Source organism: Myotis daubentonii, chromosome 1 (assembly GCF_963259705.1).
Source record: "Myotis daubentonii chromosome 1, mMyoDau2.1, whole genome shotgun sequence".
Lineage (NCBI taxonomy): Eukaryota > Metazoa > Chordata > Mammalia > Chiroptera > Vespertilionidae > Myotis > Myotis daubentonii.
In genome coordinates, this window is record NC_081840.1 from 184,656,804 (window position 1) to 184,676,280 (window position 19,477).

The window sequence follows — 19,477 nt, forward strand, 5'->3', positions numbered from 1 at the left end:
ATATTCTGAAAATTTTGAAGCCAATTCTAGAAGCCCAGGATAGATGAATATTTTTTATATCTAAATCTGGGTGAAAGACAAGTGTTGTGTGACAGAAAGTGAACAAAACTTGAAAAGTTTGAGTCCTGGTTGTCTCTACCCTTTAAAAGATTCCTTAACCTTCCTATATTTCATGTCCTCATCTCTGAAATGGCAAAAACAGTATTTATCTTAGATTAAATGAGATTCAGTGTAAAGATTTTAACAACAAAAAAGCATGCACTACACACAGCTTTCCAGTAGAGGGCACAATACAAAACAGTCCCTGCAAACCTATTCCTTGTAGACTGGCATGTCAGAAGCTATATAGCTCAGGTGTTCCCCCCCCGCCCCCCCACCCCCGACTCCTTAAGATTAACCTAACTAAATGCTTACAGTAAAGGACTCAAAACCCCGTTGCTCCACTCCCAATAAAAAATGTATTATTAGTTTTTATCTGGTTTTACCACTTTTATTCCTAAATGAGAAAAGGTTTTCAGATAATAAAGACAGCTACCATTTACTACTATTTAAAACTATTCATTTGCCAGTACTTTGTCTCATTAGGACTTTAATCAATCCTGGGAGACAGAAGTTTTCTTCATTGTACCAATTGTGACAGGACAGGTGCAGAAAAGTGAAATTATATAAAGTTCCCTAGAAGAGACTTCCGGTCCAGATGGCAGCATAGGTAATAAACACAGTGCTTGAATCCTCCCACAACCACATCAAAATTAGGACAAAACTACAGACCAACCATTGTTCAGAACTGCCTGAAATCTGGCCGAATGGAAGTCCTACAACTAGGGAATTAAAGAAGAAGCCACTTTGACCCTGATTGAAGGAGTGGAGATGTGGAACAGGCTGGTCCCACAGCCACATATGGCAGATAAAAATTGGGAGGGTTATCTCTGGGCCTCCGTTTGTACGTTAGGTAATTAACTATGAATATTCTGGTTCTGTACACAGCATGAAGTTTCCACAGACAGCAATATTAGGCAAGGCAGAGTGTAGATGGATGCAATTCAGTGAATGCCAAAAAACTATTTTTTTTAAAAAAAATCCTTAATGGATAGGGACTTAAACCCTGAGATTTTGTGTTTTAATAGTCTTTTCAGATATCCCCATAAGGTAAACATGGCAAGTGTTAGCCAGGTTTGACAATTCTGAGGCATAGAGAAGTGTTATTACTGTCCACAGCTCTCTGGTTACATGTTATATCCATTTATGTTATTTATTTCTTGTCTCAGGAAAATTAACTTTTTTATTTTTGCCTTCCCTGTAAGCCTACATTCTGAAGCCCTTCTCGGGAACCTGACAGGAGTCACTGTTAATTTTCTCTGGCCACAGAAACTCAAGGCCCCTTCATGGCCTTGCCCTCAGTGGCAGCCTCATACATTTTAAATACCCATGAAATGGTTATGTCTTCATGATAGGTTAAATCTTCCATGGCAAATATACCGGAAAAATATACTTAAAAAACGGCAAATCTTACGGAATGTGTACTTGGTCATAAGTTAAGAGACGTGGGGCCTTCACTCACTTGTGTGATACTGTGCAAAGTACTTGGGTTTCCCTGCATGTCTAATGTTGACAGTTATGTCATCCCCCCCATACCCAAATTGGCACATTCCTCTCTGGCATGCCTACCATTGCTTACCAGGTAATGGAAAAGGTTCTGACATTTTTATTCCTAAATGAAAAAGTAATATTCATTCCTAAATGAAAAAGAAACTTGCAGTTTGCTCCAGTGAATACAATTTCCAACGTCTTGCCCAATGAGATACAAGTGTCAATAGTCTCACTGCACTGTAGTTCCTGGCTTCTTATTTAAAAGTTTTGGCTACATGAACCCTCACTGTGCAAATCCACACTAAGCCTAGAGGAGCCTTCTGCCATGGCACCTCACTGAGTCTATCCTTATGAAAGGAGAGTACTAACAATCAGCTTTTGTGTGAAGTTTCTATTAACTTTAGCTATAGAACCTGGAAGATGCTAGACGGCATGCATCCAAGTCCCTGCAGCCTTGCCCTTCAGTGATCCCTCCAAGGGAGCTAAGATTCCTGCTCCAGGAACAGGGATAAAGGTACTTTCTCTACTCTCTTCCCCAGCTAAGTCTTTGTAGAATGACTGGCAGATAGCTGTAAAGGAAATATTAATGAATAACAATAGTTTCATGACAATATTCTCTTTAATGCCAAGGGGAATCCTGTCAGCTCATACTTGGGCTCAGAGAGTGAAATCTGTCTTACCAGGCATTTGGATGGGTTCATGGTTCTTCACACCTAAAAATATCAATGAATATTGGTTACTGTTAATCAATTATCTTGCATTGTTAATGCTTCCTTTTTTCTATATGTCCCCCATCTCCAGCCCTTTAAAAAAGGGAAAAGAGCCGAAACCAGTTTGGCTCAGTGGATAGAGCGTCGGCCTGCAGACTGAAAGGTCCCAGGTTCGATTCCGGTCAAGGGCATGTACCTGGGTTGCAGGCACATCCCCAGTAGGAGATGTGCAGGAGGCAGCTAATCGATGTTTCTCTCTCATTGATATTTCTAACTCTCTATCTCTCTCCCTTCCTCCCTGTAAAGAATCAATAAAATATATTTTTAAAAAAAAGGGGGGGAAAGAAAACAGTAACAACAAAAACACCTTTCAATGGCTCTTCATTCTCTAACTGGACAAAGCCCAAACTCCTTAACTTGAACTTCAAGAACTTCGTGATCTGACTCATATGTCTCCAACTTATCTTCATAAGGCAGTCCTAGTACATCAGCTTTAAAATGAAACAGTACTAGGTGTAAGTCTCTTCTTGGTTTGGTTCTATTGTCATTATAGTTATTAGCTCTATGATTGCTCAGCCTTCTTAATCCCTCTGACCTTTAATTCCTATTTACGAAAAGGAAATCCTTACCTTGCAGGTTTGTAGTAAGTGATGATTAAAGGAAATAGATCATGAAAGTGCTTAGTACACTGCATGAAATATAATAAGCACTCAATAAATGGAGTCCCTCTGTTCTGGCTTAACTCATTTTCCAAACTTTCCTAGTCCATAATTCTCTTAGTCCTAGGAGTTCTTGTGTCTGCTCCCATCCTTGTAGCTAGCCTCAAAAAGTAAGTAAAAAGTTTACCTACCAGGTAAGACAGTGGACTCCTGGCTTTTCATTCCTAAAGATGAGAATGGGAACCATTTAGTGGAAATGCACTTGGTTTGAAAATTAACTTATATTTACATGGCTATTTATGGAAAGCTCTAAAAGATTTGAGAGATGGCAGGGGACAGAGTAAAGGAGAGAAGATTTAACCCACTGGAACCTGACTGATCTCTGATCAGAATAATGGCCAGTAAACCCAGGATCTCTCCCAGATTAAGCTCCTGTTGATTTTTTTTTTTTTTTTTTTTTTTTTTTTTTTAGATTCAGGCCAAAGACTTCCAACCTACATGTGTCACGATGTATTTTTAAAAAATAAAATTTATTGATTATATAAGTCATACATTATAATTACAGATCATTTATAAAATATTAAAAATTACTCTTACTCCTAAATCTCAGTTACTCATTCTTAACATTTTTTGGTATATTTCCTTTCAGTCTTTTTGCTATGTATACATCCCCCATCTTCAGCCCTTTAAAAATATATATTTTTAGCATATTTTCCAGTGTTATTGAGATGTAACTGACACACAGCATTATATAAGTTTAAGGTAACATCATGATTTAACTTACATATATTGTGCAATGATTACCACAATAAGCTTAATAAATATCTGTCATCTCATACAGAAAAAGAAAAGATCAGATATAAAAAAAAGAAAACTTTTTTTCCCTTGTGATGAGAAATTTTAGGATCCACTCCCTTAGGAACTGTCAAATACAAGAGTTGGACATTACATCCCCAGTACTTATTTATCTTATAACTGGAAATTTGTACTTTTTCACATTTTTTATAAAACTGGTATTAGACTCTACATGCCATTTTATATCCTACTAGAGGCCCGATGCACAAAAATTCGTGCAAGAGTAGACCTTCCTTCCCCCAGCTGCTGGCACCGGCTTCCCTCCGGCACCCAGGACCCGGGCAGCTTCCCTCCAGCCGCCAGCAGGCAGGCACCGGGACCAGGGCTTCACTCTGGCCCTGGCTTCGTCTGGAAGGACGTCCTGCATGATGCCCAGAAGGACGTCTGGTCTAATTAGCATATTACCTTTTTATTATTGATTTTTATTTGCCACTGTATATAAGCACTTTTTCATATTCTTAAAATATGTTTAAAAAGCAATTTTTAAGGTTAGTGTTTCATAATATGGGTATAATTGTATTTAATATTACCCATCTGTTGGACACTAAGGTTATTTATAAATTTTGACTACCATAACACTATGTAAATATTTTTGTACATATTTTATACACAAATCTTTATGATGATTTCCTTGGGACAAATATCTAAAAGTGTTATAACTAGGTTAAAAAGTATGAACATTTTTAAAGCTAGTAATACATACTATCAAACTGTCTTCCAGAAAAGTTCCAATTTATAATCTCACCAGTAATTTATGAGAGTGTTCATATCTCAGCACTCTTGAGGACATTTGAATACTATCACTTAAAAAAACTTGGGAATATACTACATAATCAAACAGATATAGCTAACAGCACCTGTTAGGTTGCTGGAAGCAGAAATAAATATACAAAATCATAATTTTCACTTTAAAAAAAAATGCCATTTTTAATGCCCCTGCCCAACATCCTAGGTCATAGAGTTTGTGGAATAATTAGTCACACCTTCCTCTATCCATGTAACTGCTAGCATAAAGGAGAAAATAATCTGTTCTCAACTACTTCTTCAACTTCTCTACTGGGATGATCTAAAGACTATTAGATAAGAGACATTAAGAGAGCTGCTGTGTCATCTTTGTAAAGAAGCCTATGCGAAACTCAGGAAGGTCTCTGATATACCAAACCAGTAAGCTAAACTAGTTCTCTTCCTACTGTTCCTTACCATGCCATGCCCATCTGCTCCCATCTGCTCCCAACCACAAGGAGATGTCTTGCAAATGTAAAACCCAGAGTTTATGAAAATGTCTTACCAGGGTCTTCAAGCTTCTGTTTTTTATCACCTAAGTTACAAAAAGAAACTTTCCATTTTAACAATAGAATAAAATCATTGGAAGTTACTATAGTTATAACAAAATTATTTTCAGGTAATATGGCCATAAAGAACCATTTGGTAAATCCAGTAAAGTAATGCTACTAAATTTAAGTGTCAAATCAGATCTAAATGCACCTTGGCTAATTGGACTGGAACCTTCCTCTGGCACCTCAAGAAAAGCCATCACACCTGAATGGTGTGGCTCAGTGGTTGAGCATAGACCCATGAACCAGGAGGTCAGGGTTCAATTCCTGGTCAGGGCACATGCCCAGGTTGCGGGCTCAATCCCCAGTAGAGGGCGTGCAGGAGGCAGCTGATTGATGATTCTCTCTCATTGATGTTTCTATTTCTCTCTCCTCTCTGCCTTCCTCTCTTTGAAATCAATAACAATGTTTTTTTGTGTTTGTTTTTTTTAAAAGAAAATCCTGGGGATCTCAATGAGCTTGAAAAATGTCTGTCTAGAAGAGTTAGCTAAGGTCCCTTTGAAGTGACTAGTAAAATTTTGGCTGCAATGGGCAAGTCCTCAGGTGTATGATATGCTTCACATCATTACAGGAAATTATTTTCCAAAACATCAAGTAAATTGCATACCTAAGGAAAGGCCAGATACCTTTTTCTCTTCAATAAAAAAAAATCTTATTGTAGCTACATGGGCCAAACACATAATAAAAAACTTAAATGCACAGAAGTGATTTGGGCTATATCACTAGGAAGCTCAGGGGAGAAAAACATTTAATCACCCAGATATTTTAGTCAAATGATACCAAACATTAGCATATTTGAAAGGTGCAAATGACTGACTTTTCTACTTTCAGCTAAATGGTATCACAGGTTAATTTCAGTGACTGAATACAGACCCTCATATCTCTCAAGACTGACTAGCTCTTCAGGTCTCACCAACCTTATCCCCTAGAACCATGGTCGGCAAACTGCGACTCGCAAGCCACATGCGGCTCTTTGGCCCCTTGAGTGTGGCTCTTCCTAAGCCTTAGGAGTACCCTAATTCAGTTAATAACAATGTACCTACCTATATAGTTTAAGTTTAAAAAATTTGGCTCTCAAAAGAAATTTCAATCGTCGTACTGTTGATATTTGGCTCTGTTGACTAATGAGTTTGCCGACCACTGCCCTAGAATGTTTCCATATTGTTCAGCTCTCCAGAATGCCAACCCTCTCATTTATAGAGAGGCAAATTTCCCCAGAATAGAGTCTTTCTCTCTCTCCCCACCACGCCCCCCTCCCCCCGCCTTATATCTGCCAAGTTACTCCTTCATATCTGCAAAATACTTTTTCTTCAGCTAAGAATTGAATTTGTTCAATAAGAAAGAGCTACTAAATATCCATATAAGGATTATTTTTAAACATGAGAACATACTTACCAGGGCTGGCAACATAGATGGGTAGAAAATATTCTGAAATACAAACATGTTTTCATTATATAGTACTATGCTCAGACATTAATGTCAGGTTTATTAATGATAAAAATCTGAGTTGACTTACATTTTAAGATACATACAAAATATGGTGAGATGAGAAATATAAAGTATCAGTCTCAAAAACAAATGGATGCGGATTCATTTTAATTACATGAAGAAGAATTCATAGAAAAACTAGACAGGAAGACAGCTAAAAACTTTCTAATAAGGAAATTTTCAAAAAATTCTACCCAATGCATGCATCAGCCCAAGGTATTTTCTGGCAACTTTGAATCAAATCTGTTGGGCCTATCTGATAATGCTATTCTTGAATATTCTTAGAATTCCTGTTTACCTACCCAAAACTTTCCCATGATCCTCTAAGGAGGATTATCTTTTGTTACATCCTCCTATCTTTCCCTGAGGAAGCGGAGACAGACTGCATTGACATTCTGACCCTCCAGCTCTCACCTTGAGCCACAGTCACTCTATTCCTTCATTAGTATCCCAAAAGTTATTTCCTAAAATATCAAAACATAGGGTTATAAGTCTAGCTCTGTCAAGTAGGAGTCAAGTAGGGGCATTCAGGAGTCCTTACACTCCTGTAAGGATAGATTAGGGTGAGAGTGGAATGGTACTACATGCCCAAGATAAATGAAGTTTGACAGAAGAGCCACAGGCAAGGCTGTGGGTGTGGATAGGGGAGGGATGCCACCAGCAGAGACTCCTGGACTCCCCACTGCTAAAAGGTAGTAGCAGTAGCACAATTTTGCCTTGAGAAATGAAAGATGGCTGACAGCATGACAGTTTGGTCAGATGGCTCTGACCTGTACCTGTGAGAAATAACACTGATAAAATTCCCATTACAGAGACAATACTTTGAAGCATATCTTACCTATGTTCTCAACACAATTTGCCATTTTCAGACCTGAAACATAAAGATAAAGCTTTATTAGTTAGACACAATTTACCCTGCAGAGCCACTGGTATGTGGCTATTAGTAATTAATCTGTCAGCTCCTGGTCCATCAGACCCATAACTTAGTGGAATGCAAACTGTAGAACAATTACATATTTATATTCATATTACATTCATCAAACAGCAGTATGATCTTTGATAAAACATCTAACATTTCTGGAATTCAGCTTCCTTATCTGGATCTTTTAGTGGGAGATTGCTTCAAATGACTTCCAAAGGCCCATCCAAAGCTAACACTTAATAATTCTATGATTTGTCTACAAAAGTTAGGAGAAAATTTAAGTATTTGTTCAACTAATCCTCTCTTCAGATATTAAATGTCCTCAACAGCAAACCTATCCTTTTACTGTGACAGTTTCATTGAAGAAAAAGAATCGTAATTAGAGCTTCAAGATCCTTGAACATATGAACAAAGATCCTTCACATGCATATGGAGACACCAAGTTGGTCTGCTCCAGAACACTGATCTGTATGGAAGGAGATCCACAGTTTTTGGGGAGCAGGAACATGGCCTCTAATAGTATACTTTTATACCTTCTTGCCAGTGATGCCCTGCAAAAAATCATCAGTGCAGCAGTCATTCCGCCGAAGCTTGACATAAAGGGGAATCTGCAGGCCTGCCCAACAGCAGTTAAGGCAAGAAGATCAGTGAGAGGGTGTTTAGATTTGGTGCCAGCATGAGCCATAGAGGGTTTCTCAGATGTCACACGAAGGTCTAGATGTCCTATGGTCTCTTCCCCATGCCGGGCTAACTCACTGATCTAATCAAGTTCAGTTATCAGTGGAGAAACTTCTCCAGCTAATATGGGGGAGTTCCCCAGAGTCCTGGTTTCACTATGAGATGTGGTCTTCTATAATCTGCTATCCAATCCTGCTCCATTTGTGGAGTTTGAACCAAGAACCCAGGTGACTTGCTGATCCAGGAATTAGTACAGATTTGTTAGAATCTGATGGTGCCCTGAGGCTAACCTTGGGTTTGGCTAGACTAGAAATTTAGAAAAACAGTTCTAGAGACAATTATAAAATGTTGCCTCAGCAGAAGATAAGTGTTCAAGCCTTATGCAGAGGCTTAATTGAGGGTTAGGTGAAGGTGAGGGGAATTGTGGATGACAAAGCTTACAGATATGATAGATTCGGCCTGGGGACTAGGCATTGGAGGATTTTAAAAGCCTTTATCTTTTGACTGTAGTATAAATTAGAACATGTTTCTCAAAGTGTAGTCTTCCAATCACATACTTCAGAATCAGTTGGATGCTTATTAAAATTGAAAACTGCGGGACTCTAGCCGAGACTACTGATATAGAACTTCTGGTGATGGTGCCTTATAATCTGTATTTTAAACAAGCACTCCAAGTGATTTTTATGCACAAAATTTTTGAGAGCTTCCTCAGTAGTATAGACTGGGTATCTTTTCTTATGCTTATGTATTTTATTGTAATTTCTGATAATTAAATTTTTTAAGTTTAAGGAGTACGGCATGATGGTTTGATTTACATATATTGTGAAATAATTCCACATAGGTTCAGTTAACACCCCAGGATGGGTATCTTTTAATGTTTAACACAGTTCCATTTATTCAAGACTTCATTTCTCCTCCCTATTTGACTCTGGATTTAATTTTTCATTAGTGTTTTTAGCAGCAGGAAAGTAATCAAACTATTCTGAGTTTCTAAAGAAGTAATAGGATTAAAATGGATGAGACTGATCCAGAAATAAACAAGAGAAAGCATAAATATTATATATAAGAATGATAAAAGGAATATAAGCATAGATTCAATAGGTGTGAAAATATATGTTTACTGTGAATAAATTTGAAATATAAGACGAATATGCAAATTCCTAAAAAAATAAAAAATATCTCAAGAATAAACAGAAAAATCGAATGATATTATAACTATTAAGTAGTTTAAATTTTTTTCTACAAAAAAAATACCAGGGTAATTTGGTTATTACATAGTACTAAAGAAGGGAGCTATTCAGAGAAAGAATCCTGGAGATCTTCAAAGGATTTCCCTTTGAAGTATTTGGCAAAATACTGATCAGCTTATATGTGTGAGGAAATTACCCAAAGCCAGGGAAAGACCCCACAGGATCAAGAATAGTGCCTTTTCCCACAAAACACACTGAAAAACCTGTAAGTTGACATGTTAGCAGGGAGTGCTACAGTAAGAAGCCTGAAAATCAATAGTAAATTACAGCTCCCAGGAGTTCCCTATTTCCTTTAGATCCTAAGAAATTACAGATGTCTGTAACCTAACTCACAGATGACTGGTGATAATAAAACTACAGCAGTATTGCCCTGGTGGGTTTCTCAGTAATTAGAGCGTTGGCCCCTGGACAAAAGGGACCTGGGCTCAATTTCTGGTCAAGGGCACATACCTCGGTTGCAGGTTCCCCAGCCCCATTAGAGGCATGTGTAGGAGGCAACCCAGTCAATGTGTCTCTCTCATGTCGATGTTTCTCTTTCTCTCTCTCTCCCTCTCTCTCTCTCTCTCTCTCTCTCTCTCTCTCTCTCTCTCTCTCTCTCTCTCCCCCTCTCTCCTTTCCACTCTCCAAAAATCAATAGAAAAAATATCCTCAGGTGAGGATAAAAAATAATAATAAAAATAAATAAATAAATAAATAAATAAATAACTTTTTTTAAATGATCCCTTGTCACATTAAAATTTTACCTCCAACTAAGGGCCAAACCTGGTTCCTAAGGCCTTAGCCACTTTCACAAACAGGTGGCTGCCCATCTATTAGACCTGCAGTTTCTAAACAGTAGCAGAGGTGTCCCTGAATGCTAGATCAAATTCACAAGATACCAAAGGATACTTTAAAATTTCAAGATAAACATAGTCATCATTGATATCTGTCAGATACTGCATGAACTATGAGCTTGAGGTAGAATGCAGTTTCAAAGTTATACCATGTTACATTCTGTTTGATGATACATTTGCAAAGCTGGCTTTCAGCAATTGTTGTGATAAAAAGCAAGTATATGTAAAAATTAACATGGATCAGGAAATTAGGTAGTGTCTAATCTAATTCCAAGGTTTAAGAAGCTGTGCAGTATCCAATAGGCATATACATCCCATTAGCAAATTATTATGGTTAAGAATGAAAGAATAGTACCTTAAAAAAATTTTTGTGTGGCCGAAACCGGTTTGGCTCAGTGGATAGAGTGTTGGCCTTCAGACTGAGGGTCCTGGGTTTGATTCCAGTCAGGGGCATGTACCTGGGTTGCGGGCATTTCCCCAGTGGGGGATGTGCAGGAGGCAGCTGATCGATGTTTCTAGCTCTCTATCTCTCTCCCTTCCTCTCTGTAAAAAATCAATAAAATATATTTAAAAAAAAAGATTAAAAAAAAAATTTGTGGAGGTGGGCAAAAGAGGAGAAAATGGGGACATCTGTAATAGTTTCTACAATAAAAATAAAGTTTAAAAATTTCTGTGTATTCTTTTTTCAAACAGCTACTAAGATGTTAGGAAATAAATGCTTATTGAGTTATTTGATTTTACCTAGTAAGTGGAACTTTGGGGTACTTCGTTTAGTCTAGGGACACTGAAATAAATTATGATAACACTAAGGAAAGGACCATGAACTGAGAAAGTCTGAAAACCTCTGCATTAGCCATTACAAAAGCCTCACCTACTACTTTAGCCAAACTACTGACTCAATGGGGGCCATACCTACAAGACTTCACAACTGAAAGACAGCACAGTTCTCTAACAAAAACAGCTTGTCCCCATGTTGGACAAATCCAATAGGAGGCTGCATCTATCCTACATAATAAAGAGGTAATATGCAAATTGACCACCACACCCTCACACAAGATGGCCACCCCCAGGTGGTCAAAGGTGGCCGTCCCCATGTGGTCACAAGATGGCTGCCACAAGATGGCTGGCAGGTGGGGGCGACCAGGCCAGCAGGGGAGGGCAGCTGGGGGTGACTGGGCCTTCAGAGGAGTAAGGACAGTTGGGGGGGGGCAGGCCTGCAGGGGAGGGCAGTTAGGAGTGACCAGGCTGGCAAGGGAGGGCATGCCATTAGGGGTGACTAGGCTGGCAGGGGAGGGCAGTTGGGGGCAACCCTGTGGGATTGGGCCTAAACCAGCAGTCGGACATCCCCCAAGGGGTCCCAGATTGGAGAGGGTACAGGCTGGGCTGAGGGACATCCCCTTCAGTGTATGAATTTCGTGCACCAGGCCTCTAGCCCATTATAATGATGGTAACTTGTTCATTGCCTTGGATACTCTACGTTAAGAGCTGAACTTCAAATGATGACCCAGGTAAGAAGAACATCTACGTTTATGTACACTCATGTGCCAACACTACTGCCCTAGCTGTATGATCAGGCCATTGAGACACCCAGGATTGAATTACTAAAGATAAAGCCAATGCAGTCCTCTCTGTGGAAATAAATGCAACAAATACAACTCATGAACTCAACCTTTATGTTACACACAAATATACTCATATGAAGTGACTTCTTATAAAGAAAAGCCTCTGGAGACCAACAAAACAAATCAAGCATGTGCCTCCATTGTCTATAATCTACTACAGTAAGGGAATCATTATAAAGGACCAGGACTTCAAATGAAAAATTCTACCAGCCTCCCCAATGAAGATCTCTACAGGACTGACAGATCTGGCTGTCTTAAGCTATTTACAAGTTGCCAGAATCTTGCTAACCTCTGTCTTGACTGAGTTCCCAAACACCAACAAATTAGGAGCTGGAGAATGAGAGGAATTGGAGGAAGAATATATTCCTCTTCTTTTTGCATGGGTGTGCTTGTTCTGACTCATGTGGATAGATATTCATAAAATACCAGCTTTTATTTTATATAAATGGACATATATTTCATATGACCTCAGTAAACAGACTGATCATATTAATCAGATAAAAAACACCAGTATATGAAACTGGTAGCTGATTTTGCTTCCAGTGGTTATGTAGCTACTCTCTTCTGTCTGCAGAAGTCACTATAAAACTCATCATTATGAAAAGGAGAGCTGATTTGGATCATTCCCTGGGGAAGGTGACAGACTATAATGGGCTGGGATTATGGCTCCCAAAGATCCTGTCTCCTGATATTCACAGCCTTATGTAATCCTCTCCTCTTGAGATGTCACTTCCCTGGTTAGGTTGCAAAAGACTGATTTGCTGGCACTGTTTCCTGCTTTCTCTTGCTCACTCTGGGGAAGCAAGCTGCGTCATGTTTAATGATAAAGAATGTAGCCTAATTACACAGCTGACACTCCACCTTTATCAATATTCTAGAAGAACAGTATAGAACAGTGGTCACCAACCGGTGGTCCTCAGACCACTGGTGGTCCATGAGGTCTGAAAGGTTGGTGACCGCTGGTTTAAGAAAACCTTTGGAGCAGTGGTCGCCAACTGGTGGTCTGCGGACTACTGGTGGCCTGTGAGGTCTCAAAGGTTGGCAACTGCTGGTATAGAAAATTAACCTGTGATGACTCTCATTCTCCCCTCTTCCTAACCAATAGAACTAATTTTTTTAATTTTATTTATTTTTTAGCTAACTAGTTTCTGTAAGGCCCACAACACATTTTTATCTTGGAAATCATAAGCAAGTTCAGAACAGTATCAGAGGACTGAGTTAGCACTAAATTTAGTACAGTATAACTTTTTAATTCCTTTTAGAAATATTGTCTTTTTTCATTCAAAATTATAGTTAGTCACAATGGAACAAGGTTCTGATTATATCCTCCTGGCTTATTTCTAAGAAAGCTCTGGTGTCCTAGCTGGTTTGGCTCCGTGGTTAGAGCGTTGGCCTGCGGACTAAAGGGTCTTGGATTCAATTCCAGTCAAGGGCACATACCTCTGTTGCACTCTCCAACCCCAGCCCTGGGTCAGGGTCCATGCAGGAGGCAATCAACCCAATGTACGTGTCTCTCTCACATCAATGTTTCTCTCTCTCTCTCTCTCTCTCTCTCTCTCTCTCTCTCTCTCTCTCTCTCTCTCTCTCTCTCCTCCCCTCCCTCCCTCCTTCCCTCCTTCCCTTCCACTCTCTCTAAAAATCAATGGAAAAAACATTCTTGGGCGAGGATTATTAACAAATGAACAAAAGCTCTGGTTATTGTCCTTCACAGAGTTTCAAAAGCTTAGCTTCAGTGACCTAGATTTGAGCCTAGGTTCCCAGTAGTTACCTCTAGATGGCAGCAGAAGACATTGGTTAGACTTCAGTTTGGAATTAAATCAACAGTCAAGTGCAGTGGCCTGACTTTGTCAGAGCTCTCCAAATAGTACATGTGAGCCTCCACAAAGGACTCCCCTTGTGGCTGGTTTGAACATTAACCTGCTGTGTAGCCTCTGCCTGATCTTGTGGGCTGGCCCACAGAGGTGTGCCCTCCACTTTCCCCTTCCTCACATGGGGCTCATAACCCACTAGCCCATGCAGGTCTGAGCCCCGGCTCATTCTGAATCCACCCAATGGTTCCACCCTTTTTGTTCATCATAATCCTATTCGCAAACATGGATTCTGTGGGCTTCGTTGCCCACCTCTGTTAATCAACCAAATACCAGTGATTTATTTGGCCTGTAGCTACTGCAGCCAGGGTTTCTGTAGAACCAATGCCTCTACAAATGGCATGTGGCTAAATGCATCAGGAGCAACAAGAGTGGCATTGTTTTGACAGCCCAGATGCAACTGGATTTCTGGCTGTGATGTGCTGGTAAAGTTGAACAAGTTCTGCAGTGGGGGTAAAGGGGTCCTGATTTGTAGTATTTGCTGATTTCTATGGTATAACTCTCAACCATGGCCAATTTCAAGCTACTGTGATGTATGAGGAAATGGGAAGACATATATGCCCACAATCAGTTCCCATAAGCTGGTATGAGCTGTCTTCAACCTACTTGGCTTTTGGTCAGGTCTAATGTAGGGTTGATAAGGAGAATGAGCATCTTTCCTTTCTACACAAATTTACTCCAATCACCATCTGCCCTTCCAGGTGAACAATTAGTCTCATTTACTTGCAACTAAGGGCCAGGACTAGGGTGAGGCAAATGAGATGCCGAGCGCAAACTTTAAGAGACACTCACTTTTAGGGTCATGCAAATGCAGATGCTGCAAGTGTACGACCCTCAAACTGAGGATCTCCTTAAATTTTGTGTCTCAGGCACCTCAATGGCTACATAGCTTCTGTCATTAAATCATAAGTGGATCAGCCCTCCAACCAGGCAAGATGTCTCATTGGCACTTCCCCATCCTATTCTTTTTTATCTTATAGTGCTTTGGTCACGTGGAGTCAAATCTAAATGTCCATCCCACTTCTGAGGTCCTACTGAAATACTCACTCTGCATGACCAGCAGCCATGGTTTTGGGTTCAGAAAAATAATCACACTCATAAGACCCCAAAAGGCCATCACCTCACCAGCTTTGCAGAAGAATGCAAGGCAGGGAACATGGCATACTGTTTAGCAACAGGACATCATGATATACATCTCTTCAATGCAAGTCCTTACAGAAGTCCAGGGCGATTAGCCCCCAGAATGATGCTCAGTTACAAGGAAGCAAGAGTACACAAATGGGTGCAGGAACTATCCTAACTTCACAGCCTCATGCCACAGATCTGTCACAGAAGGCAGTATCTCTTATACCAGTCTATGAATGTACTTCCACAACTCAGCAAGGACACCTGGGCATGTCACAATACATTCAGGAATGCCCAATACTGTAGCTTTCACCAAAGTATTTACAGTTCATTCATAATCCCAGCAGATAAGATTATGTTTACAATTAGGCAGTTTACCATTAGTCATTTACACCTTTAGTAGATTTCAGAGAAAAAGTGCTAGAAGATCAACTGAAGGCCATTTTCATAGAAAAAAGTAGGAAGAGTTTTGTTAACCCTTTACTCACATACACCAAGGCACAACATCATAAAATTTCAGAATGTTATGGATATAGAAAACATCATAAAACCTTCCAGAGGAAAAAAAGCAGGTCTCATTCAGATTTAGTACTCAGAATGGCTTCATACTTTTCAATAGCAGCACCAGAAACTAGAAGCCAATGGAGGAAGATCTTTAAAATTCCTAGGAAAACAATTTCTGAAACAGAAATACCAATATACACATACTTTTATTCAAGCCTAAAGGTAGATTTTTCAGACATGCAGTCTTAGAACATTTGCCTCAATGTCCCTTTTCTCAGAAAATTTCCAGAGAACCCTTACCCCACTAAACAAAGGAGGCTTCAAGGAAGAAGAAGAAATGCAAGATATAGGCCACAGTGGTTCTCAACCTTCCTAATGTCGCGACTCTCTAATACAGTTCCTCATGTTGTGGTGACCCTCAACCATAAAATTATTTTTGTTGCTACTTCGTAACTGTAATTTTGCTACTGTTATGAATCGTAATGTAAATATCTGATATGCAGGATGTATTTTCATTGTTCGCGACCCACATGTTGAGAACTGCTGAAGGGGATTCTTCATAGGGGAGAAGCAAAAGAAAGTCTCATAATAGTAGGAAAGAGAGATGCCAGGATATTCAACAAGCCTAGAGAGCACAGCATATAGCAGGATGATGGGGGAATACAGAAGAAGTATGTCCAGAAAAGAAAGAAAAAGAGAGAGTATCTGAATGTATTGAGAAGAGACTTATATTTCTAAGGATTTGGAGGTAAACTATTGATGGGATATAAAAAACTAAGGAAACAAAAAAAAATCATACTACTAATAACCCTAGGGTAAAGAGGTACTTAAAAAGGTACCAGTCTTTACTACACAGAGAGAATGGGAAAAGGGAAATGCACGGATACTGAAGATGAAGGCGGTGATTATCAGAAACTTTTAGTTTACTGACCTACCAGCTATTTCTAATTCCCTTCTCCCTTACCTCCCTGTAGTATAGAGGCTGGAAATGCTAATTACTCCCTTTCCAAGCTTTTCTTATAAGTGGCTGTTACAGTCGATGATAATCAGAAATCTAAGAGTTTCTGGGAAAACGTTTACATTCCTGATTAAATAGGCAGATTTGGCTGCCATCCCTCTTCCCCTTCGTGTTGTCTTGAACATGAATGGATGTCTACAGTTACAACAGTCACACTGTAAATATGAATCAACAAACCAACATGCTAAGATTGGTGGAATAGAAAGAGCCTAAGTTCTGATGAAATAGTTGAGACACTGTACCAACTCTGGACAGCCTACTCTAGACTTCTTATTAAAAGAGAGCTATCAGATAGGTTCTCTGTTAAAGATGAATACAATAAAGAATTCCTAACTAATGTATGGAATATGAGAGCTAAATATTCATTCTCTATACTGTGAAGCGAACAGATAAAAATCAAGAATTAACAAGCTGAAGCATTTTATTGACTTAGAACCATAACAATAAGTACCTGAAAAAAAATAGCTAAAAAACAAAAGAAATGGAGGCCACCAGGAGTGGCAAATGGGAATGGGAATGGGTGGGAAGGGGGCTGCTACTTTTCATTGTAAGCCTTATAGTAGTATTTTGGCCCAGGTACTTCTTTGTTGTGGGGGGCTGTTCAATGCAGTTTAGTGTGTCCTTGGACTCTACTCAGTAGATAGTAGTAGCAACTAGGGATAGTGTGACAACTAAAAATGTTTCCAGCCTTTGCCAAATGACCCTGAAGGGCACACTGCTCCTATTTGAAAATGATGGCCTCATAGTACTATTTTATTTTTTTAACTTTTAATAATACTGCAAATGTATTAGTTTGATAAAACTAATTTTGGGGGGAATTGGTGGGTTGAAACTAACAGTATGAAAAGAGCTAGCCTAGAGACCACCAATGTCATTTCTTCTTTCAAACACCTCTTAATTTCTTCCCTAATCTCTCCCTGGTCCTAAGAATGCTTCTCCTCCCGTCCCAGACAAGCACAGACAGAACAGAGACACATACCTCCTAGAAATGCACACTCGTAATGGCTGCAGGTCTTGTTTGTGCTTCGAAGGATAAGATTATTGCTAGCCCCATCCTGTGACACATAAAAAATCTCATTCAGAGGTATAATAATAATTCTTCCACTTTCATTTTCTTTATCAACAAATTTTCCAATGGCAACTCCAAAGCATGTGTGAATGGTTAACAGAATGTGTTGATCACTTGCTGCTTGAGGTTTGGCTGAATGTGCCAAGGTGAAATGGCCAAATCTGGCTTGGTTTAGCCCTCCAAAGGTAAACGAAGTTCCCTGGCTTGTGCTATACACCACATTTTTGTAGCTATCCTCACAAGGTCTTCTCAGCAACTGCAGGGCTTTGGTCAGGTAAAAATGAAAAGCTTTGAACTGGAAGCCATAGATATAATCTTTTCGAGATTGGCCAGCCATCTTCACAGCTTCATTGAACAGATGGTAAAAGGAAGTTTGCTCTTGAGCTTCAGAAATATATGCCATCAGGGCTATTCCATGGTTATCCTTAAAACTCATAGGGAGAGAGAGGTGAGTCTTCCGAGCTTCCCACTTGGCTTTTGCATTTTCCCACACATCCTCAAAAAGCTGATGGCTTGCTTTTTCTTCCTTGAGCAGTTGGGGAACATATTTGATTTCCATCCTGTCAGTACATTTCTGGTATTCGTCATCAAATGCATTATCTGCCATGTCTAACATAGTAGCCTTCACCTTCAAAAGAAAAGGAAATTAATATTCTTGAAACAAGATATTTGGTGTGTCTTTTTCTCTCACACAACTACCTCCACACTCTCATACCCTGCCAAGAATCTATCTCTTGCTTACAACCAAATTTGGATTTTTTTTTTAAAAAAATTTTTTTAAATTGATTTCAGAGAGAAAAGGAGAGGGAGAGAGAAATAGAAACATCAAAGATGAGAGAGAATCATTGATTGGCTGCCTCCTGCACGCCCCCTACTGGGGATCAAGCTCACAACCTGGGCATGTGCCCTGATGGGAAATTGAACTTTGATCTCCTGGTTCATAGGTCAACACTCAACTACTGAGCCACACTGGCTGGGCTGGATATGTTTTTATGTAGAAAGTATATTCCATTGCTATTGATAACTTTTCTCAGCTATTACCTATTTGTGTGAAAGAGTAAATGTTAGTGGGTAAGATATGGGTATGATTATGCCTGTAACTCATTTATTTGAACCTTGTGGTACAGAGGAAAGACCAATGAGTATAAAGTTGAAGAAATGGGTGGCAATCCTGGCTTTGAAAATATTCTTAGCCAATTTCCTCAACCCCTCAAAACTGTTGAGTGAATATAAAATTATCATGCATGAAATACTATATATGATAAATACCTAATGGTAAATATCACCCCTCTTCTTTGTAGGACACTCCCTTGTCCATGTGATTTAGGTAGGACTGATTCAGCACCTTCAGCCACAGTAATAAGCAATAAATCAGGCTTAGAAACCAGAGCACTCTTTCTTTCTCTACAATCACAAGCTGTAAGGATAATATTGACTTGGGGAAGCCAATAGTTATCCTTTTAGTTCCATGGAAAATCCTGTCTGTAAATAAAACCAATAAAGAAAGGCTTGCAGAGCTGAGGTGGAGAGAAAGGGATGAAGCCCGGATAACATTATTTAAGGCCCTGGGTCTAGCTACCTGAAGACTGTATTTTACCTTAATCATAAGAAGCAACAAATGCCCTATATGCTTGAGCACATTTGCATTGTTTCTGCTATGTATAACTGAAAAAAGGCCTAATTCAACTTTAAATTATACATAAGAGAAACAGGGTGGTGTAATGTAATTAACACTAGCTTAGGGTCAGAAAGGCATGGGTTTAAATTCCATTTCTGTTACTAACGAGGTACTAATTAAGTATGGGAAAGTTATTTGGCATTTCTGAGCTTCAATCTTTTCATCTAAACATGAGGCTAATGTAAGGAAACATGTGTTAATTGTAATTCTTTTGTAAGGATTAAGTGATATAATGAATAAATACGAAGTCTTAGCTCCATGCCTGGCACATGTC

At 39.3% G+C, this 19,477-nt stretch overlaps 1 protein-coding gene across 11 annotated transcripts in view; it reads right to left on the reverse strand.

The window, feature by feature from the left end:
* The window catches only part of ART3 (ADP-ribosyltransferase 3 (inactive)), a 121,690-nt gene that overhangs the window by 2,788 nt on the left and 99,425 nt on the right, over positions 1 to 19,477 (reverse strand). For 9 of the 11 annotated variants that reach the window (XM_059668212.1, XM_059668211.1, XM_059668190.1 and 6 more), the window contains 6 exons: positions 17,436 to 18,153; positions 7,475 to 7,507; positions 6,544 to 6,576; positions 5,103 to 5,132; positions 3,151 to 3,183; positions 2,271 to 2,303 (listed from right to left, as the gene is read on the reverse strand). In XM_059668212.1, the coding sequence (XP_059524195.1) occupies positions 2,271 to 2,303; positions 3,151 to 3,183; positions 5,103 to 5,132; positions 6,544 to 6,576; positions 7,475 to 7,507; positions 17,436 to 18,153 (880 nt within the window). The remainder of the gene's footprint in view (positions 1 to 2,270; positions 2,304 to 3,150; positions 3,184 to 5,102; positions 5,133 to 6,543; positions 6,577 to 7,474; positions 7,508 to 17,435; positions 18,154 to 19,477) is intronic. The other 2 variants (XM_059668210.1, XM_059668206.1) reach the window with 1 other exon arrangement.